The 25,860-nt window shown below is 40.4% G+C and overlaps 1 protein-coding gene across 1 annotated transcript in view; it reads right to left on the bottom strand.

The window, feature by feature from the left end:
• The window catches only part of LOC124622092 (protein farnesyltransferase/geranylgeranyltransferase type-1 subunit alpha), a 60,244-nt gene that overhangs the window by 19,789 nt on the left and 14,595 nt on the right, over nucleotides 1–25,860 (bottom strand). The window contains exons 3-4 of the mRNA XM_047147672.1: nucleotides 13,588–13,683; nucleotides 22–156 (exon numbers count right to left, since the gene is read on the bottom strand). Coding sequence (XP_047003628.1) covers nucleotides 22–156; nucleotides 13,588–13,683 — 231 coding nt within the window. The remainder of the gene's footprint in view (nucleotides 1–21; nucleotides 157–13,587; nucleotides 13,684–25,860) is intronic.

Below are 25,860 nucleotides of genomic sequence, written 5' to 3'. Positions count from 1 at the left end.
CATATTAATGATTTTACTGACTTGAAATGTCGGATAGCCCATTGTCGATGCTGCCAGGCATGGTAATTCTTGGCATCTAATGAAAGAGCAGCTTCAGTAAGTTCCAGTTCTGATGAACCATTATTCAGCCATTCAGAAATCACTCTCCGGTGATGCCTGGAAAATTTCAAAGCATTATTATAGTGAGAGTTTCATTCTTAGATGAATGAATTAAGTTTTGGGAAAGTTTAAGTTAAGAACACCATGGCGAATTTTGTTAAGAACACCATGGCGAATTTTGCTAAGACAGAAAATTAATTAAATGATATTAAAATGCTACAGTTGGATCTGAGAACGACATAACTTTATATAGTACATGAACGTTGAGGACAAAAATCATGTAAAACAAGACAAAAATATACATTTTTATATCAAATTTCTAATTTTTATGTACACACAAATGTCAAATATGCCACTAATTACAGCTCATAACGTAGAGGGGGTAGAACAAAGTGGTACATCGGATGGAATGTAAATGTAATACAACATAAAAGCATAAAACAAATGATATATAAGTGATGAAACCTACACTCACTTGGTAAGACAAATTAAATATCTCTCATTACCTATCATACAATCAAGCACACCCTGCCTTATGACATTTATTTTACCTTACAGCGTGAACGTAGGTTTCATTACCTACACATAAGTTGTTTTATACTTTTACGTTACATTTGATTTACCACTTTAATTTAGATTTCCTGCATCCTGATGATGTTCCGTGCAGTCTACCTTTCCCCAGTTCATCTTTTAGCAAGACGGCCTCTGTTGTAAGCAACACCTTATCTAAACATGACCTTCATTAACTACTGTACAATCATACAAGCTCTGCATTACAAGATTTATTTTATCTTACCAGTGTGAATGTGACTTTCATCACCTACACACATCATTTGTTCAATCTGGTTTACCACTTTATCCTTATTCTACATTTCCTGTATTGGGATGATGTTCCCTGCATTCTGCCATACTTTAAATTGGACTGACGACCTCTTGATGGCTGGACATTTTTATCACATTTGGTCAAAGAATGTTGGGTCACCTACTGGTTATTGCTCAAAGTAAATTACGAAATAAATGTGAGTATATACTTTTTCTATATACAAGGGTCGCCCAGTAAGTAATGCACCACATTGTTTCCCCCCCCCCCCCCCCCCTTAGCTGAAAACAATGTTACGAATGTGAAACGTTACGTATGCATTATTTGAAGTCTCCTGAGCGAGGGCACTAAGTTTTTGTCACTTCCAACAGATAGCGTAGCAGCAGGACAGTTTAAAAATGGTGTCTGTAGGTGGTGTGTGTTACAAGCAACATGCCATCATTGAATTTATCACTACAGAGAAAGAAACTGTAGGAAATATTCACAAATGTTTGTGCAAAGCCTAGGGAGCATCTGCTGTCAACAGAAGTACAGCTAGTTGCTGGGCACAGAGGGTGAGGCCATCAGAAGGCAGTTTGGCGGAGCTCCACATTTTGCACCAGTCTGGGAGACCGTCCAAGGCTTGTCACACCTGACAGCCCTGACCTAGCCCCCTCGGACTTCCCCTTGTTCTGCCATTAAAGGATGCCTTTCATGGAAGACATTTTGAAGATGATGAGGAGTTGAGTCACATAGTGAAGCACTGGCTCTACCACCAGGACAAGAACTGGTACCAACAGGGCATACATGCCCTTGTCTCATGCTGGAGGAAGGCCACAGAACAGAATGGAGTTTACATGGAAAAATAGGATGTGTACATAAAACACCATTCTTTCCTGTGTGTAGTTATCATTATGTTCAATAAAGAATTGTTGAAGGAAAAAATGTGGTGCATTACTTTCTGAGCAAACCCCATACATTTTAACCAAACAAGATATTTATGTGTTTTTCTTTTCTTTATATGCAGATGTATCCCTGAAGATGTGGCTCTAACACCATGAAACTAGTAGGATAATAAATAAATATTTATCCTACAGCTGAAGCAGTCTTTTTCCTCATGATGTTTGACTGTTCGAAAGAAATTCAGCCTTCTTTGTTGTTCTGTTTCCTCAAAGGATCTCTGGTATTATCATCTCATCTGTGTTGCTCAGCATCTTAAAAACTGTATGGCAAAACTCCAGAAAATTTTAAACCTTTTGACTCTCTAATAAATGTTAAGATCACCTTCTTTTGCATTATGTGCAACACTCACACCAATTCACCGGCTTTGGCTTCAACATCAAATCTGCTTCCTTGCAGTGGTTGTCTTTTGAAGTCTGCCTTTAAAAGTATCCAATCGCGTGGTATAGATTGCACAGCCACTCAAATGGAATTTTAGCTTCTAAGTCATTATCTGCACCTTTAATTGAGAAGTAAATGAGATTATGGTTACTTCTTGTAAGTCCGTCACACACCTTTTAGTTTGCAATGTGGTGAGATTCTCAAATTTGCGAGGCTAAGATCTATATTTGTTGCCAAACCTGTGCAATTTTGGAAAGCTGACTGGTGGAAAGGCCTATTAATGACATGAAGGCCAAGTTCTTGCATAGAGTCCTGAAGTCGAGATTCCTTTTTCATCAATTACTCTGTTATGCCACAATGTTGATTTTGCCTCTGCATCCAACATGAAAATGTGTCTATTGTGCTGACCCAGTATTTCTGCTGTTTTTAAATTTTCTATATGTGATTGTATCTTCTGACAGTATCGAAAATATTGATCAGTTATGCAAATTTTTTGTAAGGCAGTCATTATTTCTATTGTCACCATGTGTTTATCACACAGCTGATGTATCTTTGTCACTGTTGTCTTTATCTAGCACCACAATAGCAGCCATTGGATATGACCTGGTGTTATGATGTGTGCTGTAACAGGAATGTGGGGTAATGTCCTATTCCTGGAATATGACTCCTGTATACACAGTATGTGCAAGTCCATCTCCTCCAACACTTTTCTGAGTTCTTGCATCACCATGGCATCTCACATCATACTTAACTGGCATATTTTAACCATCTGTTTCTGTTCCGTTTCTGTTGGGGTGTGAGGTGATTGTACGCAAATGCTAAGAGAACATAGTGAGCACACAGCTGTCAAGCCTTTCTAATACAGTAATATAGCTTTCACATATAGTATTGGTCTTTAATATACATCATACAAATGTGCCACAGGACGTATACACGGACAAGGGGAAAAAGTTCCCAGACTTTGCCCAGATTTCCCAGTTAAAAAAAAACACTTTCTCCAGAGTGAAACCACCATGTTAAGTGATAGTACAGTATATTTTCCCTCAGAACTGTAAAACTTATCAATCCTTTGAATGGTTATGATTTTATACACGGGTATAGAATTTTCCAGCACTTTAGAAAGCAAAACTCATGGGGAAAAAAAGATGTTTTGGATAGATCTTTGATGTGCAGCAACATGTATGCTGCATATTTTTGTATTACAAAAGGATAAATTCGAATTGCACCAAACACTGCATGTTACTTTCCAAAGAATTGAAATCGAGATTGCGATGTGCTTTTGTAAGCCAGTCATAGCTCACGTCACGTGATCTCGCTAGCCAATGACAGTAGATATTCAGAGCATAGGACATGTGATGTAGTCACCCAATTACATCATCACTGTTAAGTAGCCCATGCACACGAATAGGAAAAGTTGATGGCTTAAATTAAAACATAGTGTTGCTATAAGAAAAGAAAAGCTTTCACATATAATATTGGTCTCGAAGATTAATAAACTGCAAGAGAACATATGCTTTCACTTATAATGTTGATCTTTTTTGTGCATGTCACACTTAAGATACATCACACAAATGTGCCAGTAAAATTTTTATTAACAACATAAATGTCCAATATCTGGGCTTAACATTCTTCTAAATGGCTCATCATCAAAGAGTTGACTGTTAAATGAGAGTCAAATGCTATGTGACTTAAAAAAATTCATCGTACATTCTCGCACATTGTTCAACTTCCGTAAAAGGAAATTTACTTTGAAAGTAATGCTTTTCAAATCACCATTCACAATATTTGTGACCTGTCTGAAATAGGTTCATTTCAGCAGTTGTCAGAGAGTACAAGATAACAGGCACCACCACGCTTGTGCAGCTACGACAATGTAGGAAGCCCATATGTTTGTACATGTAAAATGTTGAATGATCTTACATTTTACATTATTTCATAAAAGAAACAACACATCAGAGGATACTCCAAGAGCATCGCAAATTTGTGAGCCATACTAAAATGTGCATACCTAAAGTGCACATTCATATGTCTAGATTCCCAATGAAATAGGCCTCGACCTGATATTAAGCTTTTCAGTGTGGTTTTCAGGGCATAAATCATCTTGGAGTACCAGTACTGTATTATCTCATGTTTGCTTCTTTATTATGGCATAATGCCATAAATGCTAGGAGATGAAATTGTGCACTTGAAACAGAGCGAACAGTAGTGTGCCAGCCAATAGTGTGGAATTAAACACTTCATTTCAAATACATGTCTGCCTCAGTGGAAAAGATTAATAAAAGCCAAATTTCTCTAGCATTCCGACAAAAATAACTTCATTGTTCTGCAAGACAATGCTTGACTGTCAGAAAGGTGCAAATAAAATAAAATCTGAAACTAATAACATATTTTGGCCTTCCATAATTATGTGAATGTATTTTAATTCGCTTGACAGCTCCATGCCATGGAAATCCGTTTTGTTTTCATTTGACGTGAGAGCAGTAAACAAAGAGGAAACAGCAAAATCACTACATGTAAACAAGGGTCACGTGGAGACTACCCACCTCCCCACTATAATTCAGACTACTCTGCACATCAGCCCCGGATCTACAATATTTCCGAACCTCGGCAATACTGGATAGTGGCAACCTCTCCCTCCCTTGAGTGTTTGAGATAGGACATCAAAAATTTAAAAAATCAAATTTTAAAACATATGTTCATTTTGTAGGCACATCTTTCTGAAGAGTCTGATACACAAAATGTATGTGTTTGAGGAACTGTAAGGCATGTTATTTGGTCTTAAGTGTGCCAAAGCGTAGTGCCATGCCTCTCCACACAGCATTCTACTATTGCACATCAATGTATTTTGCTCTGTGGAATTGAAACGTGTATATTTTGTAATGAATGCCATAAAACTATATTCAGGACAGTGGAAATTAAAATATCCTGTGGCGCCTCTCCTTCTCCCAGTTGGCCGGTTTGACATCCTGCCCCCCCCCCCAGCCCCCCCCCCTCCCACTCTCTCTCTCTCTCTCTCTCTCTCTCTCTCTCTCTCTCTCTTTTTAAGCCACACTCGCAATTAATACTGAATGGGATTATTTGTACTCGCAAGAACAAGAACTCTTCAGAAAATTTGCACACTCTATTGCCTGTTAGCTAATAACGTACTGTTTTGTGTGACATAAAATTAAATATAGGGTATATAAAACCAGTATAGACAAGAGACAAACAAAACAGTACGCATTTATCCAGTTCTTAGCTCCTAGCATTTTTTCTCTCTAATCTTGCTACAGCTTTACATGACGTGTTTTCCTTTCTGCAAAAGAATCTATTACCACATCAAAGTTCATCAAACATTTTGCTACATGAAAAATGAAATTGTCATTGTCTAATGCTGAAAAAGCTGTTAATACAAATAGTACCCAAGATTGGTGTGGTTTCTCAATTTGATTATGTCTATTTTGTCATTGTCTGCTATATAAAACAAAATAGGCCTTTTTATTATTGCAGCAATTGTAACACACACCAAATAAATGAGACTGTTTTGGCACAAATCGTCATTTTTACGACACGACAGGATATAATTCACAAAGTACCAATATTCAATGCCTATTAGGCCTACTACAAGCAAAAAGCTTTATGATAGGAAATAGTTTCAGATTTCAATCATACGTTCCAGTTTCTCAAGCATGAGATTGAAAAGTAGTAGTACAAAATTTTTATATAAATTTGGAATCGTCATTTTCTTCCATAATTTGTGTGATGTCCCCCATTTCTTCTCTTTCCTCATTCTAACAAACAATCTTGTCATCACTAATTCTATATCTGTTCCTGCCATTTTCAAAACTTATTGTCCGGTTAACTTCACTAACCTTGCCAGAATCACCAGTTTAGTTAGCCCACGATTATTCTCCGGTTAGGCGTTGTTACATGTTCATACAATGCGTTTTCCGTGCTACATCCAGAATAGAACTTCAGCGGCTGCTAGCCAGGAAGTGTATAACTGGCCCTTACAAGTGTAGCGAAATAGCCAAAAATTTTCTGGCAAAGTTTCATTTTCTTGGATACACCGAGAAGATAATAAATAATCTTTTTTACCTGTTCTTCCTGTTAGTCGTTCCACTCTGGTAGTCTGAATCTATGGATTTCGCTAGTAATTATAACAATGCTGATCATTCGTAAACCCAATCAACCACATAAGCAGAAAGTGATTGGTATTCACCTGTCTGGCTTTACAGGACAGGAAAGTTTATTTCTAGATGCACTGGGGATTCCCCTGACAGAGACATCACGTACACTACGCACGCATTCAAGAATCAACTCATGTTTCATTCAAAAATCAGCTTAGAATATGTTCGAAAACCAAAAGGGAAGTGTTTCAAAATCATATGAAAATCGATAAACCAATGTGTGCTGATTGCTAGGTGCTTTGTGAAATAAGGTTTTCTTTTTCCTCAAGAATATGAATTTGGAGCCCTCTCCTTCCCCCCCCCCCCCCCCCAATATTTCCACCGCATTGGATACCTCTGTTTGCCCCCCCCCCCCTTTCCACTGCCTCCTAGATCTGGGCCTGCTGCGCATGCGTTAATCTGGCAGCTTGGATGCACCAGTAAAATTTTTCCCAGTAGCATCTAGCTGCTTGCTGCGACTGCTTACAAAGCCAACAGCCACATTTCTGCAGCCAGAAGCAGGAGAAGGTACTACTCATATGCGACTCAATTGCACGTGCACATGAGCCCGCTCGTAACTGCTAAAACGAATCTAATGTTAACAGTTGGGACATCATGCTCATCAGAAGCAATTTCTTGTTATGAAGCATTGCATAGTCTTCCTAAAGCCTTTGAAACATTTTGCTGTTGTCAGACATTTGTATGAGCACTGTGTTTTGTTGTATATGGCGCATTTTGTTTGCAATTTAAGTTTATTTTTTTCATTTTTTTCTCTCGTTCATGTTTTATTGCTGCAGTATTATTCTGCAATAGCGGGATACAGTAATATCCTTTGTTAGAGTATCGGTTCTTACCAGTCGAAATTATAAAAATTTAACTGAAAACTAAAACCATGAAAACTTCCCGGAATTCTAAAAAATTCCTAGGTTTTTCCCGGATCTTCAAGTTTTCTTGGGTCGTATACACCCTGGCTGGAAGAGGTGTCGGGGCTCAGTAGATAGTGCCTCGGAGGGACACGGCAGGTTTGCTCACTAGGACTGTGGGAGGGAGAGGGATGGCATGTGTACTGGCAGCACTCCAGTCAGCAAAGATGTTGCAAGAAGATTGATAATAGGTGCTAAATCAAGTGCGCCTATCAGGAGAGGGGCCAAAGACAGACTTGCAAGCAATGTGCTGCCAACGCCCTCTCGACCGCCAGTCGAGGGCCCAGCCAGGCACAGACAGAGACAGTCGCAGTCAGCTCAGTTACTATTCTAGTTGGTATCTGACAGTTCACATCACCGGCTACGAGAGTGTAATGTTTATAGCTGGACTTGTACTTTACCAGCAGTGAGGCTAATGTGGACCATTGCAGAAGAACTTGTACCACAACAACCTGCTTGAAGAAGTAGTTTCTTGTTCTTATGAATAAAGAACCCTGTTAACACATGTGTGCTGTTGTGTTGTAGAAAGGGGATACCGGCCACCAAACATCCTCTCCCTTGCTACACCTGGTACAAAACTCTAGAGTGGTAATGATGACACAAAAGCGGCGACGAGGAAATGTCAGTGCAGATCAAAGTTCATCAACTTGGCCAAAGATTTTGTTTGCTTCTCTTGTGCTTTAGCTTGCAGGGGGGCTCATTTTGCTAATTTGTTGTTGTGTTCTTTCCTGCATTCCAGGAGGGTAGCCGCAGAACTAATCAAATTTCTTTTTTCAGAGGCTTTGCTTGCTATTTTGCTATAAAGTATTTGTGTGAACCATTGCTACCCCACTCCCTCCACCCGTGCCCCCATGCCTCAGCAGCAGACAGCCAATGTGACAGATCTAACAGCAGCTTTTCAGTTTCAGAACCAACAGACTGCTGCCTTGCTGACAACAGTACAACAACTACTGGCTGCACAAGCGGCCTTGGCCGCACAACAGGCGACAAATCAGCCCAATAAGTGCTGCCGACCATTATACCAATGTTCCTGCAATTTAGTGACACAGAAGAGGAATGGCTCAAATACCTCTCATAGTTCCAAGCACATTGTCAAGTTCGTCGTGCTGAAGGTACTGTAGAGCTACAATACTATCTTTTGATTGCAGGGACCCCAATGTTCAGGTTAATAGAAAAACTATTTCCAACAGCATCTCCCGATGAACTCAGTTATGACCCAGTAATCGCTGCATTAACTCAATACTATGACCAGCAAGTTCAAGTAGCTGCAGCCAGATATCAGTTTTTTCACTTGAGAAAAAGCTGAACAGACGTATCGTCAGTGGTACACAGAATTAACAAACATGACGAGGAAGTGTAAATTTAAGTGTAGTTGTGACAACTTTTACAGTGATTTAATGTTTAGGGATGCAATAACATTCAATGTCCCAGAAACTAGAATATGGGAACAGATCCTAAAGCACTCTGATCCATCATTTCCCCAAGTATTGCAAATCTTAGAGCAATTTGATTCGGGTGCCACAGCAGCCAATAAGTTTGACCAGGCCCTTATTTTTCGGGTCAAGTTGCCCATTGCTCACGACCGCAGCAAGCAGCCATAACAACTAGAGCATACACAGCCACACAGACAGCTACACAGACATGTAAACAGACCTGTGAAATGTTGCCCTAGATGTTTTTCTCACCATAAAAGACAGGACTGCCCATCACGTAATGCAACATGTTACACATGTGGAAAAAAAGGCCATGTCCAAGCAGTTTGTTTGCAACAGCACAAAAACGCCAATTTTGCCCACTCCCAGAAAAACAGACTCATGCACATGCAGTAAATACTGCATTTTCAAAAACTACAACAGGGTCTCACAAAAGTGAGATTAAGGTTGTGCCTCCTACTCACCCTAATGCTGTGCAATGGTGTTCAAACAAACTTTTTGTCTCGTTACGCATTGCAGGCCACTGACTTTCAGTTACACACAGGTGCCTCAATAACTTTGCTAAATCATGACACGTACGAACAGTTAGGCTCACCATGCCTTTCTAAATCTAGCAAGCACCTCACTGCTTACAACAGACAGGAAATTCCAGTGCTTGGACAGTGTATTTTGCCTGCACTTACAAATCTCACGCTAGGACATTGAATTTTACTATGTTGAAGTCAAGAGGCAGTGAGAACATTTTTGGTTTAGATGCCTTTGCTTTGTTTGGCCTTAGCATCCAAGACAACGAACTTTCCCTATCAGCTTGTGATCCGAACACCAATGTAGCTACCTTGCTTAAAGAATTTCCTGAACTATTTCCAGACATAATGAGAAAAACTAATAACTTTGTAGTGCATGTTACACTGAAAGACAATGTACAGACTAAGTTTTTCCAAGACTGCTCCGTTCCAATTGCTTTAAGAGAAAAACTAGCCACTGAATTGAAAGAATTGCAAGATAATGGTGTAATTGTTCCTATTCAAGCTAGTCAATGGGCAAGGGCACTAGTTTTGTTGCCTAAGCCTTCTGGTCGCATTTGCCTGTGTGTTGACTTCAAGTCTACACTCCACCTATAGACAGTAACTGACACTTATCCGTTACCTCGCCCTGAGGAACTCGTGGAAAGGCTTGGCGTAGGACATTACTTTTCTAAGACAGATTTTCATGACCCCTACTTGCAAGTTCCATTGGATGAAGAATAACAGAAGGTTTTCGTTGTAAACACACACTTAGGACTGTTCAAGTATTCGTGTTTGCCCTCTGGCAGTGCTTCCGAACCCACCATTTATCAAGGTTTCTTGGAACAGCTGACTGCCAGTGTGCCATTTTGTTCAAACTACCTTGACGATATTGTCATCTCAGGTCATACACCAGAGGAACACTTTGCTAATTTGTGTACGCTTTTTCAAATGTTGTCAGAAGCGGGACTCAAGTGTCATCTCAAAAAGTGTGACTTTTTTCAAACTGAACTATAATATTTTGATCATGTGGTAAACAGTCAGGGTGTGCACCCACCTCAATCTCATCTGCTTGCAATCCGTGACCTGCCTGTTCCTCACAATGTGTCTGAACTGCAGTCAGTAATAGGCTAGATGACATACTACATTCGGTTCATTATGAATGCCGCTCAGATTGCGACTCCATTGCATCGCTTGCATTGGAAAAAAGGTATCTCTGTGCGGACTAAAGACTGTCAAGACACCTTTCAGAAACTCAAAAATGCCTTGTTTAGTGACAGATGTTTAGTGCATTTTGACCCTGCCCAGCCAGTAGTTTTCCAAGTCGACACCTCTTCCTACAGAATCAGTGCTATGCTTTTGCACAGAATTGATGCACAAGACAGACCTATTGCTTTTGCCTCAAAGCTGTTAAGTCAAACTCAGCACAATTATTCTCAAACTGAAAAAGCAGCTCTCGCTATGTGTGGTGTGACAAAATTCCATCACTATTTATATGGTCGCAAGTTCTATTTAGTGACCGCTCACAAGCCTTTACAGTCCTTGTTTCATCCGTCAAAGCCAGTTCTTACACACACTGCCCAAAAATTGTAATGATGGGATTTGTTGCTTTCACAACATCAGTATGAAATTGTGTACAGACCTACAGCAAAGCAAAGCAATGCAGATGCCTTTTCTTGCCTTCGATTGGCCTAGACTCTGATTTTCATGCATCTGCTGCACCTTGCTGCCAAATCAGCATCCAGAACTCAGTGGTGCACTGATATTTTGCAAGTCAGCATAACCTTTCTCTTTAATAGGGTCTGGCTCTAGTTCAAACTGACAGTGGACAATCATGTGTACTTATTCCCAAAGTGTAACAAAAGGATGGGTTGCAACTGCTCCACCAAGGACATTGGGGAATTGTTCGCACTAAACAGTTATCACAATGGCACTGTACTTGGCAGGGCGTGGATCCCCACATTGAACAGATGATGTCACAAAGTCGAACATGTGCAGAAAACCTATTCGCTCCACCATAGATATTTGCAGCTTGGCCTAATACTCAATCACCATGGCAACGAGTGCACGTAGACTTTGCAGGACCATTTTGGAACACTCATTGGCTCACAGCGGTAGAATCTTTTAGCAAGTTTCCATTTTCTGTGTCTATGGCTTCTACTACATCATGTAGCACCATTCAAGTGCAGTCCACATTTTGCATAGAATGTTTGCCAGAAGTACTTGTGTCGGACAATGGACCACAGTTCACTTCATGTGATCGTGAACAAAATGGCATTTGGTCATCTAACAAGTGCTCCGTTTCACCTGCAGTCCAAAAGCGAAGCAGAACGCTTGGTACACACTTTCAAGCAACAGACAGCCAAGCTTTGCACCACCCACACAAGGGAACAGGCGCTGCAACTCCTTCTCATCTCCTATTGCTCCACGAGACGGACCATCACCAGCAGAACTTCTGCACAGCAACTGCCATCGGACACTGCTACACTTGCTACACCCACCGCACCATCCGGTGTCGCCAATGGTCCACAAGTATCGCTTTGCCCCACACAATCTCATTATTTTCAGGGTTTGTGGCAACCATGGACACTGGGAAAGAGGTGTGATCAAGGAATGCATTGACTCTTTTATGTACTTGATTGCAGGGGCCAATGGCTTGCAGCACCACCACCAGAACCAAATTCGGGCATGGCACTTGCCCCATGATTTTGCTGCTTTTCTTCGCCCAGTTTCACGGCCCCACAGGACCTTGCGGCCTTCGCAGCCATCCGTAGGTGCCACCAGGACATCCCAGGAAGAGCAGATGAACAATGCGCCCTTGCTCCCGCCATCCCCACTCACTGACCCCTTGGACCTAGACCCGCCATCACCGTCACCATCGCCATCATCACTCCAGGAAACACCCTCAGGCCTGGATGTGTGCCCTGGCAGCAGTTTTCCAGATGAAGTTCCTGTTGCCTCGCAAGCCAGATGGCAGGGCAAGACTCCACAGAGGCAAGGACAACACAAAAACTCGTGCAGGAGCTAAGCATACAACACATATGGGCACCAGAGCCAGTGAGGTGCAGTGCGTAATGAAGATGACACTGATATGTGGACTGGTAGGGGCTGACAGAACAGAGGAAGGGGAAACTGATGAGACCCACTGCCCCCACTGTCCTCTACCCAACAGTTTCCCCTCCCCCTGTCTTGTCACCACTACCCAGTCCACACCACCATGTCACCTTCATCACGCCCTACACACCATGGCTCTGGCATCCCCAACTCTTCTTCCTACCATTATGTTACCTAGCCGGCACGTAGAGTCACAGGTCACAGTCTTGTGTGTGTGTGGGGGGGGGGGGGGGGGCGGCACACTGGCTCATTAACTCAGTGCCTCTGCTGTTTGGTGACTGGTCACCTTTACTCCCAAATTATTTACATTCTGCCAGAACTTCCTTTATCACATGTCTTCTTCTTCTGCTACTATAGCCATTTCTTTAATTTGGTACCCCTTTTCCCTCATGAATTCTATAGACTGCCCTTTCCGAGTATATAGGTTAATCTCATTTCACAAGTGTAGTGTTTTTACACAAAAGTTACACAACACTGAGTAACTACACTGATAGTACTAAATACTCTCAAATGTGTGTCTCATTTATAAACAGTCAGCAATGGCAAGCTAAGTAACAGGAGAACAAGCTTACATGCATAAGTTTAAAAATGCATGTAGTTAGATAAGCACACAATCCAGACACTGACATCAGAGCACACAAAATCAATGATTACTTCATCACTAAATAATTGAAGAAAAAAAAATAAATACAATAAAAACTATAATTTTATCAACTGAGGACACAAACCATACATTAATTAAATCCCTTGGAGTCCTCTGAAGCAATATCACATCCACAAAGTTGGGTTGAACATTTCCATTTCAAAATAGAGGAATTTATGCACAAGATGATTACCGTTTAAATATTGAAAAGAATTATTGTAGTGGCCATGGACTGAACCCCAAACATTCTTATTATCCAACTAGTCAACTGGCATAATGAATCAATCATTAAAATGGAACAAAATACTGTAAATATCAGTGTATAACACAGAGTTCTAATAAGAGATGTGGAAAATGGCATGTAATGAGACAGTAAAATCAATATATTATAAATTTAACCAGAAGATGAATTTAACAAGTTGCAGTTATAACCGAGATTTCCAGTTGGTTAAAGATGGACATTACCTTGAGCTCACTGTCAGCACAAAATGCCATTACCAAATAAGAACACACAATTATAGTCAATGCAAATTAATATCTGACTCAGATTCCTAGCACCCCCTTAACTGCAGTCACGAACTTACCACACTTGATAATTTTTTGTATTTTCTTCAATCATCGCCTTAACGTATTCTAGTTCTTCTGTTAAATCTTTGCCTAGATGTTTCAACAGCTCTCTCCTGAAACACAAAATATTCCAATATTTATAAATCAAATAACTTGTTTCATAACAAAGCACTTACGAAACCACGGCTATATTTCTGTAACCCATGAGACAACTACACTTCTAAGTCAGAAAACCATAAATTAAATTTATATTCACTGAATGCTGTAGTGATAAATCTTATTATTGTTAAAAACATGTTAGCATAAACCAAAAGCTTTTAGTACATTCGCAGTTAACACACTTTTCAAAATCGGAATGATGACACTCAAAAATTTTAGACCGAAACTCAAATGTCCTTGAATTATGAGAAACTGTTTCAGTAAAAAACATTACAGGAAAGTTCTGATACAGCATAAATACTTTTGGATTATAGAAGATCACTCACCAAAAAGGCAGATGTGTTGAGCCATCAACAGGTGCCCACCAAGTGCCTATCGATAACTCAATGCTTCAGCATTTCAATGAGTGATCTCTAACCCAAAGGTGTTTCACTAACAAGCTAAAAAATTTCTGTGTGATGTTACTACCATAGTACAAAACATTTGGTTATCACCATCTGTATGATCTTAATGTAAAGATTCAAAAAATTATGAAGTGTAAACATGTACAAAGTCTGTTCAGTCATTAAAAAAGTAAATAATTTAGAATAATAGTATGATCATACAACATATACCAGAGAGCCCAGTGACCACTGACATAGCGAATATGTACCACCATCAAATAAGCTCTCACTCTACTATGAGAGTGGTTTGGAAAGTTCTTGGAATCACCACAAGAGGTCAGTGTTAGCGCACCAAGTTGTTCACGTGATATTCATTGGACTGTTGCCTGTAAACATGTCACGTCAGTGCTCTTGGAAGAGAGCTGTGGCGATGACATGGCTCTGTTGTTGTTATCGCGTAGTGATTCGCGAAGATGGAAAAAAAAATTGACATTCTATCAGTGATTAAGTACTTCATAAAGAAAGGCATGAAAGTAGAGGACATTCATGCGGTTTCCATAATACACTGTGGGACTCTGCTCCTTCATATTCAACTGTTGCCAAGTGGACAAATTAATTTAAATTTGGTCGGGAGAGCTTAGATGATGACCCGCACAGTGGTCAGCCAAGATGTGTCACTACTCCAGAAATCAGTGCAAAAGTGCACAAAATGATTATCACCGATTAAAAGTGTGTGAAATTGCTCACGCTTGCCAGATGTCATCTGAAGGGTATATCATGTTTTAACTGAAGAATTAGAAATGAAAAAATTATCTGCAGGATGGGTTCCGCAACACTTGAAACTTGATGCTGGATCCAAAACACACGAGAATGGACATATCACAACAATATTTGGCCCGTTTTAGGAGAAACGAACAAGATTTTTTTGCGCCGGTTTGTGATCACAGATGAAACTTGGGTGCACTACTATACCCCACAGACAAAACAATGGTCAAAGCAATGAAAAAATACCGATTCTCCGCCACAAAAGAATCCAAAGACAATTCGTTCGGCGGGAAAGGTCATGGCATCAGTGTTCTGGGATGCGAAGGGGATTTTGTTTGTAGATTATCTCCCCACTGGGCGAACAATTACTGGGGAATACTATGTTAACCCCTGGACAAACTGCAAAAAAAAAAAAGGATATACAAAAAAAAGGCCAGGTTTAGCAAGGAAGAAATTCACTTCAAACAAAGGATTGATAGCTGGAGTTGACAACTATTTTGCAGGTCTGGAGGAAACTCATTTGCAAAATGGGATCAGGGCACTGGATCATTATTGGACCAAGTGCATTAATCTACAAGGAGATTACAATGAAAAAAAAGGTTTCAATGATGTAAGTATTTTTTTTTTCTATTCTGTTCCGAGAACTTTTCAAACCACCCTCTTATCTTGTAGGTATAGGGTGGATAGCTCCTTAAAAGCTAGGAGTAGGAGGAACTCCAAAGATAACTCCTGAGGTAAATTTGGCTCCTGACTTTGAATAAGCAACTGGTCTATGAAATGAAAGCTACAAACCCAAATCCAAGCCCTCCGGAATGGAAGCTGCCAACAGGCTACCAGTCATTCTACAGAATTAAAAGACACAAACACTGTGGGACTCTGCTCCTTCATATTCAACTGGAACACAGGATACTATCTCAAGTGTAATGATGGACAATGGTCTAGACTACAATTAGGAATGTTTTATGTAGTAGATATTACATATTTAGGCTATATTTGCGGGTCTTATTTTTCTTGTAATCGATTTTTGTGTTCCATTACACCATCTTCAGGCCCCTCTATACCAGGTGATCTAGATACTGGATAATCATTATTATATAAGTCAGAGGGTATAATTAAATTGACACCTGCGCTGAACCTATCACTGGTTAGCAATGACAATAGCAATGGTTAAACAAGCACTGCGAATATATTTAGCATAAACTCATTATATGTATCAGTATTTCTGTGTGAGATACAGTTTAATACTGTATTTTACAGATTATAAGACGCACTTTTTTCTTTGAAATTCAGGTGCATCTTATACTCAAAATTAATATCAAAATGTCCAATGTTTGACTTAAAACTCCCAACAATCTGAAAAATGGCCACATATTCAATGTCGTCGGAATCATACCTCTATTTGGCAACACTGGATTCGACTGGCAGCAGCAGGGCACCGATGCAATGAACATGAGTTGAAGGGATTCACAAGCTTGCTAATGCTGTCTCCCTCCCACCCCACCATCACAAACCCAGAACACTGTCTAGCCTATGATGCATCACTCCAGTTTACACCACAGAATGTGAATTGAAAGTGATTTGTGTTATCGGTAAAAGTACAATATTTCTGTTAGTAGCTAGTTTCGTAAAGGAAAAAATTAAAAGGTATTCATACAATGCAGGCTATAAATTGAAAGTAATTGCATATGCAAAAGAACATAGAAACAGAGCAGCTGAGCAGCATTTTGGCCCTCCACCGACAGAAAAAAAAACCGTTCGCAATTGGTGGGCTAGCAAAAGAAGAAATGAAAACAATGAGGAAGACTAAGTACAAAATGGCCAAAACTAGAAGATGGAAAATTGAAATGGATTCAAGACCATCAAAATGTCACTGGAATTAATGTAAAAATGATTCAAATACATGTTCATAAGCTAGCACTACAGTGGAACTTGACAGACTTTAATGGTGGAGTTGGTTGGTGCTATAGGTTTATGAAGCATCATGGATTTAGCAAGTGAACCAAAACCAAAATATCTCACAAAATGCCACAAGAGTATGAAGAGTAAATATTACCTTTTCATCACTTTATTATTAAATATGGAAAGAAAACCAGTGTGGAAATAAGCCAAGTAGGGAATATGGACAAAACTCCTCTTACATTTGATATGCCAAGTAATAGATCTGTTGCCATGAAAGATGCTAAAACTGTGATATGCCAAGTAATAGATCTGTTGCCATGAAAGATGCTAAAACTGTAACAATAAAAACAGGTGGACATGAAAAAATGCACTACACTGTTGTCCTTTCAGGTTGTGCTTATGGTACTAAATTTAATCCAATGATCATCTTCAAGTGCAAAACTATGTCAAAACCGTCTGAAATACTGCCAGGTGGTGATGTTCATGTACATGACAATGGCTGGGTGGACAAGGCTGGTATGAAATTATGGATTAACAGAGTATGAGAGAGAAGGAAAGATGATTTATTGAAAAAGATTTCTTTTCTTGGGCTAGATCATTTTATTAGTCATTTGAAAAATTCTGTGAAAGTGAAACTGAGACACAGAAATCCAGAGCTTGCTGTTATTTCATGAGGACTTACTCCACAATTGTACCCTCTTGATGTCTTGATAAATAAACCATTTAGAGTATATATGAGAGAGGGATGGAACAGATGGACGATGGATGAAACCCGACATGAATTCACGCCTAAGAGGGCTTTAAAACGACCAACAATCAAACAAGCGTGTCAGTGGATAAACCAAATCATAGTCTAAAGTGAAAGAAGGCATTATCGTTAAATTTTTCAAGAAGTCTGACATAAGAAATGCTCTCAATGGCAGTGAAGACCATCTCATACATGAAGAGAACAATGATGACAACGAAGAGGAGCAAGAAGAAGAATAAGAAGAAGATGGAGAAGAAGAAAGTCCGGATGATGATTTCCAGGGATTTTGAAGGTCAGTTCAGTTTTTAAATACTAAGAAATATTTTTAGTCTGGTAATCTAATAATGAAAATGGTGAGTGTTTTTTGTTTTTAAATTGCTCGGAAATTAAGGTGCATTCTTACAGCCCATAGCATCTTATAATCTGTAAAGTACGGTAGTAGATTCACATGGGCAAGTACATTTCCCAAGATTAAGTGATTGTAATTTTTTTATTTACCTTTTGTTTGTTTAGTGTGGTGGCAGGGGGGGGGGGGGGGGGGGTAAGTTCCTACATGACCAAACTGCTGAGGTCATTGTGCATTATGAACAGATGCTCGAAAGATTGACATCCCCGAATTGCTCTTCAACAGTGGGAAGCACGAAGGTGCTTAAAATATCAATGTAGGTCTGTGCTGTGATACTGCCACGCAAAACAACACGGGTTGCAAGCCACCTCCGTGAAAAACATGACCACACCATAACACCACAGCCTCCGACTTTTACTGTTGGCACTACTCACTCTGGCAGATGGCGTTCACTGGGCATTCGCCATCCCACACCCTGCCTTCGGATCACCACATTGTATTCCATGATTTGTCACTCCACACAATGTTTTTCCACTGTCCAATCGTCCAATGTTTACGCTCCTTACACAAAGCGAGACATCATTTGGAATTTACTGGCGTGATGTGTGGCTTATGAGCTGCTGCTCGACCATGAAATCCAGGTTTTCTCACCTCCCGCCTAACTGTCATAGTACTTGCAGTGGATCCTGATGTAGTTTGGAATTCCTGTGTGATGGTCTGGATTGATGTCTGCCTATTACACTCTACGACCCACTTCAACTGTTGGCTGTTTTTGTCAGTCAACAGATGAGGTCGGCCTGTACGCTTTTGTGCTGTAAGTGTCCCTTCAAATTTCCACTTCACTATCACATTGGAAACAGTGGACCTAGTGATGTTTAGGTGTGTGGAAATGTCACGTACAGACGTATGACACAAGTGACACCCATCACCTGGCCACATTCCTCACGTACAGATGTATGACACAAGTGACACCCATCACCTGGCCACATTCCAAGTCCAAGAGTTCTGTGGAGCACCCCATTCTGCTCTCTCATGATGTCTAATGACTACTGAGGTTGCTGGTATGGAGTACCTGACAGTAGGTAGCAGCAAACTGCACCTCATATGAAAAACATATGTTTCTGGGGGTGTCCGGATACTTTTGATCACACAGTGTACAATGCACTTAGATATTCATTCTTATTAACTCATGCATGATGTTTTAGTAGTAATCTCTGTCTTGCATTATTACCCTATCTTCTGCTTTTAAGCTCTCAGGTTTTCAAATCTCACCTGGTGAGTCCACAACAATCAGTCTTTCCATCTCATCCCATCCAATAAGTCTCTCCTGACTCGAGGTCCTGGCTGACTTTTCCAAACTCTACCCCCTTTCCTAAACTTCACCAATTTTTTTCCTTCACCCCTCTTCCTCCCGCTTCAACCCTTCTGTGAGAAGAAGAGGCCACTGGCTCCAAAAGCTTGCATACATAATACATTTTATACATGTGTTCTCTGCCAACACTTTCTCCGTAGATATTTTATCAATCCAATTGTATTATAGAATACTTTGTGATTTATACGTTTTTTTTTTAATATTAGTATTTGCCAAAGTATCATACTGAATACAAAATAAAACCTCTGGAATAACAAAGAAGTAAGAAGGAAACTCATCACAGTAATAATCATCAACAAAGGAACAAACAAAATAATATTGAAGTAGTATTCAGATGAGGATACTGTAGTGGTAGAAATAACTGTGAAATACTTACAACTCTAGAGAGTTGACATGCATTCTGCTATAGAAAGGGACCTACAATTTCCTTTAGGAAAAACTGATAAAATTTTATCTATTAAGAAAGGTGCTGCCACAGATATTCTGGCAAGGTCCAGCATGCAGCATGACTCAGTAACCAATGACAGTGGTAAAGAAATGGAAGGATACTTGAGCATCAGAGATTTGTGTATTGTGGTTGCTTGGTTTAATGCTTAAAGAGACCAAACTACAAGATCATCAGTTGCTCCTACCTGGAACAGTCAAATCAACAAAACTCTACACCAACGAAGGCTCTAGTGCACAAAACCCTAGCAAAGAAAACTCCAAGGTCTACCAAAGGTCAACAAAGCCTAGAGAAAGGAACAAGGAAGAAGAAAAAGGGAGAAAGGAAGGCGAAGTTCCCATCCAGAGAGCAGCCAGAAGGCCCCAAAGGCAGAACATGCGATGGAGGCATACCCCTCACCATGTACCAGAGGCACACCATCCACTAATACTCCGAAAAGACTGTCGATAGGATGGTACAAGACAAGCAAAGGAAAATAGAGAAAAAACACCATGTCAAACAGAACAAACGAGAAGGGGGAAGAAGAGCAAAAGAGTGGGTAGGGTAAGGGCTGGAGCAGACCACCAAGTCCAGAGCCTGTTAAGCGCAGAGATGGCAACAACGTGTCCTGCGCACCCCTCAATTGGCTGAAAAGGCTGAGGAGCTCTCCCTTAGAGAAAATGGTAAACTTCATCCATGAATAAACTGTAAGACCAATCCACCTGCTGACATATTGCCCACTAACACCAGGGGTAGCGAGTCTGAATGATTAGAGAGTCTGCTGCAGGGCGGCTACATTAGTGAAGATCAGCAAAATGTGAACCACCACTGAATGGGCACCACAAAAACAGTGGAGTGGATTCTTGCAATGGAGGAGATGACCATGAGTCAGCCAAGTATGAGCGATGCTGAGATGGCAAAGGACAACGGAGTCCTTGCGAGGGGCCCGCATGGATGACCTCCACAAATTCATGGTCTCCCTTGTTGTTGTTGTGGTCTTCAGTCCTGAGACTGGTTTGATGCAGCTCTCCATGCTACTCTATCCTGTGCAAGCTTCTTCATCTCCAAGTACTTACTGCAACCTAAATCCTTCTGAATCTGTTTAGTGTATTCATCTCTTGGTCTCCCTCTTCTTGTCAAGTTGTGCCACCAACTCCTCTCCTCCCCAATTCTATTCAATATCTCCTCATTAGTTATGTGATCTACCCATCTAATCTTCAGCATTCTTCTGTAGCACCACATTTCGAAAGCTTCTATTCTCTTCTTGTCCAAACTATTTATCGTCCAAGTTTTGCTTCCATACATGGCTACATTCCATACAAATACTTTCAGAAACGACTACCTGACACTTAAATCTATACTCGATGTTAACAAATTTTTCTTCTTCAGAAACGCTTTCCTTGCCATTGCCAGTCTACATTTTATATCCTCTCTACTTCGACCATCATCAGTTATTTTGCTCCCTAAATAGCAAAACTCCTTTACTACTTTAAGTGTCTCATTTCATAATCTAATTCCCTTAGCATCACCCGACTTAATTCAACTACATTCCATTATCCTCGTTTTGCTTTTGTTGATGTTCATCTTATATCCTCCTTTCAAGACACTGTCCATTCCGTTCAACTGCTCTTCCAAGTCCTTTGCTGTCTCTGACAGAATTACAATGTCATCGTTGAACCTCAAAGTCTTTATTTCTTCTCCGTGGATTTTAATACCTACTCCAAATTTTTCTTTTGTTTCCTTTACTGCTTGCTCAATATACAGATTGAATAACATCGGGGAAAGGCTACAACCCTGTCTCACTCCCTTCCCAACTGCTGCTTCCCTTTCATGTCCCTCGACTCATAACTGCCATCTGGTTTCTGTACAAATTGTAAATAGCCTTTCGTTCCCTGTATTTTACCCCTGACACCTTTAGAATTTGAAAGAGAGTATTCCAGTCAACATTCTCAAAAGCTTTCTCTAAATCTACAAATGCTAGAAACGTAGGTTTACCTGTCCTTTATCTAGCTTCTAAGGTAAGTCGTAGGGTCAGTATTGCCTCACGTGTTCCAATATTTCTACAGAATCCAAACTGATCTTCCCCGAGGTCGGCTTCTATCAGTTTTTCCATTCAGCTGTAAAGAATTCGCGTTAGTATTTTGCATCCGTGACTTATTAAACAGATTGTTCGGTAATTTTCACATCTGTCAGCACCTGCTTTCTTTGGGATTGGAATTATTATATTCTTCTTGAAGTCTGAGGGTATTCTGCCTGTCTCATACATCTTGCTCACCAGATGGTAGAGTTTTGTCAGGACTGGCTCTCCCAAGGCCGTCAGTAGTTCTAATGGAATGTTGTCTACTCCTGGGGCCTTGTTTCGACTCAGGTCTTTCAGTGCTCTGTTAAACTCTTCACGCAGTATCATATCTCCCATTTCATCTTCTTCTACCTCCTCTTCCATTTCCATTATATTGTCCTCAATAACATCGCCCTTGTATAGACCCTCTATATATTCCTTCCACCTTTCTGCTTTCCCTTCTTTGCTTAGAACTGGGTTTCCACCTGAGCTCTGGATATTCATACAAGTGGTTCTCTTTTCTCCAAAGATCTCTTTAATTTTCCTGTAAGCAGTATCTATCTTACCCCTAGTGAGATAAGCTTCTACATCCTTACATTTGGCTTCTAGCCATCCCCGCTTAGCCATTTTGCACTTCCTGTCGATCTCATTTTTGAGACGTTTGTATTCCTTTTTGCCTGCTTCACTTACTGCATTTTTGTATTTTCTCCTTTCAATAATTAAATTCAGTATTTCTTCTGTTACCCAAGGATTTCTACTATCCCTCGTCTTTTTACCTACTTGATCCTCTGCTGCCTTCACTATTTCATTCCTCAAAGCTACCCATTCTTCTTCTACTGTATTTCTTTCCCCCATTCCTGTCAATTGTTCCCTTATGCTCTCCCTGAAACTCTCTACAACCTCTGGTTCTTTCAGTATCCCATCTCCTTAAATTCCCACCGTTTTGCAGTTTCCTCAGTTTTAATCTACAGTTCATAACCAATAGATTGTAGTCAGAGTCCACATCTGCCCCTGGAAATGTCTTACAATTTAATACCTGGTTCCTAAATCTCTGTCTTACCATTATATAATCTATCTGATATCTTCTGGTATTTCCAGGATTCTTCCATGTACACAACCTTCTTTTATGTTTCTTGAACCAAGCGTTAGCTATGATTAAGTTATGCTCTGTGTAAAATTCTACCAAACGGCTTCCTCTTTCATTTCTTTCCCCCAAGCCATATTCACCTACTATGTTTCCTTCTCTCCCTTTTCCTACTCTCGAATTCCAGTCACCCATGACTATTAAATTTTCGTCTACCTTCACTACCTGAATAATTTCTTTTATCTCATCATACATTTCATCAATTTCTTCATCGTCTGCAGAACTAGTTGGCATATAAACTTTTACTACTGTAGTAGGTGTGGGCTTCGTGTCTATCTTGGCCACAATAATGCGTTCACTATGCTGTTTGTAGTAACTTACCCGCAGCCCTATCTTTTTATTCATTATTAAACCTACTCCTGCATTACCCCTATTTGATTTTGTATTTATAACTCTGTATTCACCTGACCAGAAGTCTTGTTCCTCCCACCACTGAACTTCACTAATTCCCACTATATCTAACTTTAACCTACTCATTTCCCTTTTTATATTTTCTAACCTACCTGCCCGATTAAGGGATCTGACATTCCACGCTCTGATCTGCAGAACGCCAGTTTTCTTTCTCTTGATAACGACGTCCTCTTGACTAGTCCCTGCCCGGAGATCCGAATGGGGGACTATTTTACCTCCGGAATATTTTACCCAAGAGGACGCCATCATCATTTAACCATACAGTAAAGCTGCATGCCCTCGGGAAAAATTACGGCTGTAGTTTCCCCTTGCTTTCAGCCGTTCGCAGTACCAGCACAGCCAGGCCATTTTGGTTAGAGTTACAAGGCCAGATCAGTCAATCATCCAGACTGTTGCCCCTGCAACTACTGAAAAGGCTGCTGCCCCTCTTCAGGAACCACATGTTTGTCTGGCCTCTCAACAGATACCCCTCCGTTGTGGTTGTGCCTACGGTACGGCCATCTATATCGCTGATGCACGCAAGCCTCCCCACCAACGGCAAGAAGGTCCATGGTTCATTGGGGGGGTGGGGGGGGGGGGGACTGGGGGGTGGGGGGGGGGGGGGATGGTTCCCTTACCACCTATCATTTGTTCCGAAGTCAGAGTATGCCACTCCAAGTTCTTAGAACTCGACAGTACGATAGCAATCAAGGTCCAAATCCAGACTATCAATCTTAACAGAACCGGTTCCCGTCAGATCACCGAAGTTAAGCACTGTCGGGCTGGGCTAGCACTTGGATGGGTGACCATCCGGACTGCCAAGTGCTGTTGGCAAGCGGGGTGCACTCAGCCCTTGTGAGGCAAACTGAGGAGCTACTTGAGTGAGAAGTAGTGACTCCAGTATCATAAACTGACAAACAGCCGGGAGAGGGTTGTGCTTACCACATGCCCCTCCGTATCTGCATCCAGCGACGCCTGTGGTCTGAGGATGACACAGCGGCCAGTCGGTACCATTGGGCCTTCCAAGACCTGTTCGGATGTAGTTTTTATGGAGATCTTAACAGGAAGGTTCCTGTAGCTAATTTGGCCAGCCTGTCAGCAAGTTCATCCCCTGGGATCCCAATGGGTCATTCCCTGTCAAGTCATCCAGGCCATGACACCCATTATCTAGTTGTGAACTGAGATTTTGTGTACTGCTTTTGTATCTAATATCATGAACTTTGCCAATTTTTATTACTGTATATACATTCTGTTGGTAGCAATTGCTGAAAGTTTGATGCACTGTATTACTTCAAAGCCAACTGCCAAAAATTTGAATATTGGCTGCAGTTTTCAAACAAAAACGGATATGTTGACAGTTTCTTCCCTGAATATCCTTTCGGACATGTAGTTTCTGAAAACATGTTAGAAATGTCCAATTAAATTTTTGCAAATTAATTTTATTTAATTTTATTGTTAAATTAGAAAACATGTTTTGGGTAATTGCCTCCCCCCCCCCCCCATACACACACACACTCTGGAAAACGCTGAAAAAATTAGAGAGTGATCAACAAATAATAAAGTTTGATCACACAAATGAAACAAAATTACGCATTATAAAATATAGGGCAATTTGTACATTACATGACATATGAATACTTTCTTACCTCTGCCATAACCAAATTAACTCAATGTAAAAATACATAGCATTTTGTTTATAATATTTAAGTATTTTGTAACAAGCCAATATTGTCAACACTGCACAAAATGCTGGTGCTGTAATCTGCATTCAAGTTGATTTGGAACTACACATGTGACGAGACACGTTGATGCTTAGATAATATTTTTTTGGATGAGAACCTCTTTTCTTCCACCAACTTTGAGGACTCTTGGCTCAGAGAATAAGTACGGCCAGTTGCTGTGGTGATACCAACTTCACACAGAATGTGAGAGAAAGAAACATCACAAATATCATTAACAGGCCAATAGACGGACAGGGATGGTTCATGAGGATGCATGAACCTTACTGTAACATCTCCTTCTTCACAATTCACCTTCTCAACAATTCCCAAATACAAAGATGAGTCATATGCACACGCAACATAGCAGCTGGGCTGCACAGTGCATTCTGGCATTAGTGACGGAAGTGCATCTGAGAAATCATGCAAGATACTAAAATCAGTATCAGAGCTCAGCCTTTTCGCTCCAATCTTGGTTGGTGATATTCGTACAATGTGATGCATAAATCATGTTCCAGGAATTGGTTTTGCATGTGTGAAGTGCTGAGAAAGATAATGTCTGACTTGTACTTTTTGAAACAAAGAGAACTGAAATGCCTTGCAGGTTCTCATGACAGAATTCAAATACCTGTGACACTGTAAGTACTTGATCTTTATAAACTCTTTGCAAACTTGTTTTTGTAACCAAGTCTTTTTAACAGTGTCACCAATACCATCAAAGGGAGATTTGCCATGGCTGGTAGCAAAACAGGACCAGCTGCACTTTATGTTGAAGTTGTGTTCATGGTAGCAGATATTTCTGAAATTCTTACAATTTTTATATTGTGCAGCACAACCATCAGTGAAATATTCAACATACACAGGACGAATTTCTGGAAATTCA

This window comes from Schistocerca americana, chromosome 7, assembly GCF_021461395.2.
Source record: "Schistocerca americana isolate TAMUIC-IGC-003095 chromosome 7, iqSchAmer2.1, whole genome shotgun sequence".
Lineage (NCBI taxonomy): Eukaryota > Metazoa > Arthropoda > Insecta > Orthoptera > Acrididae > Schistocerca > Schistocerca americana.
The sequence above is the reverse complement of the archived record's forward strand: the minus strand, read 5'-3'. Positions and strand labels throughout refer to the sequence as shown.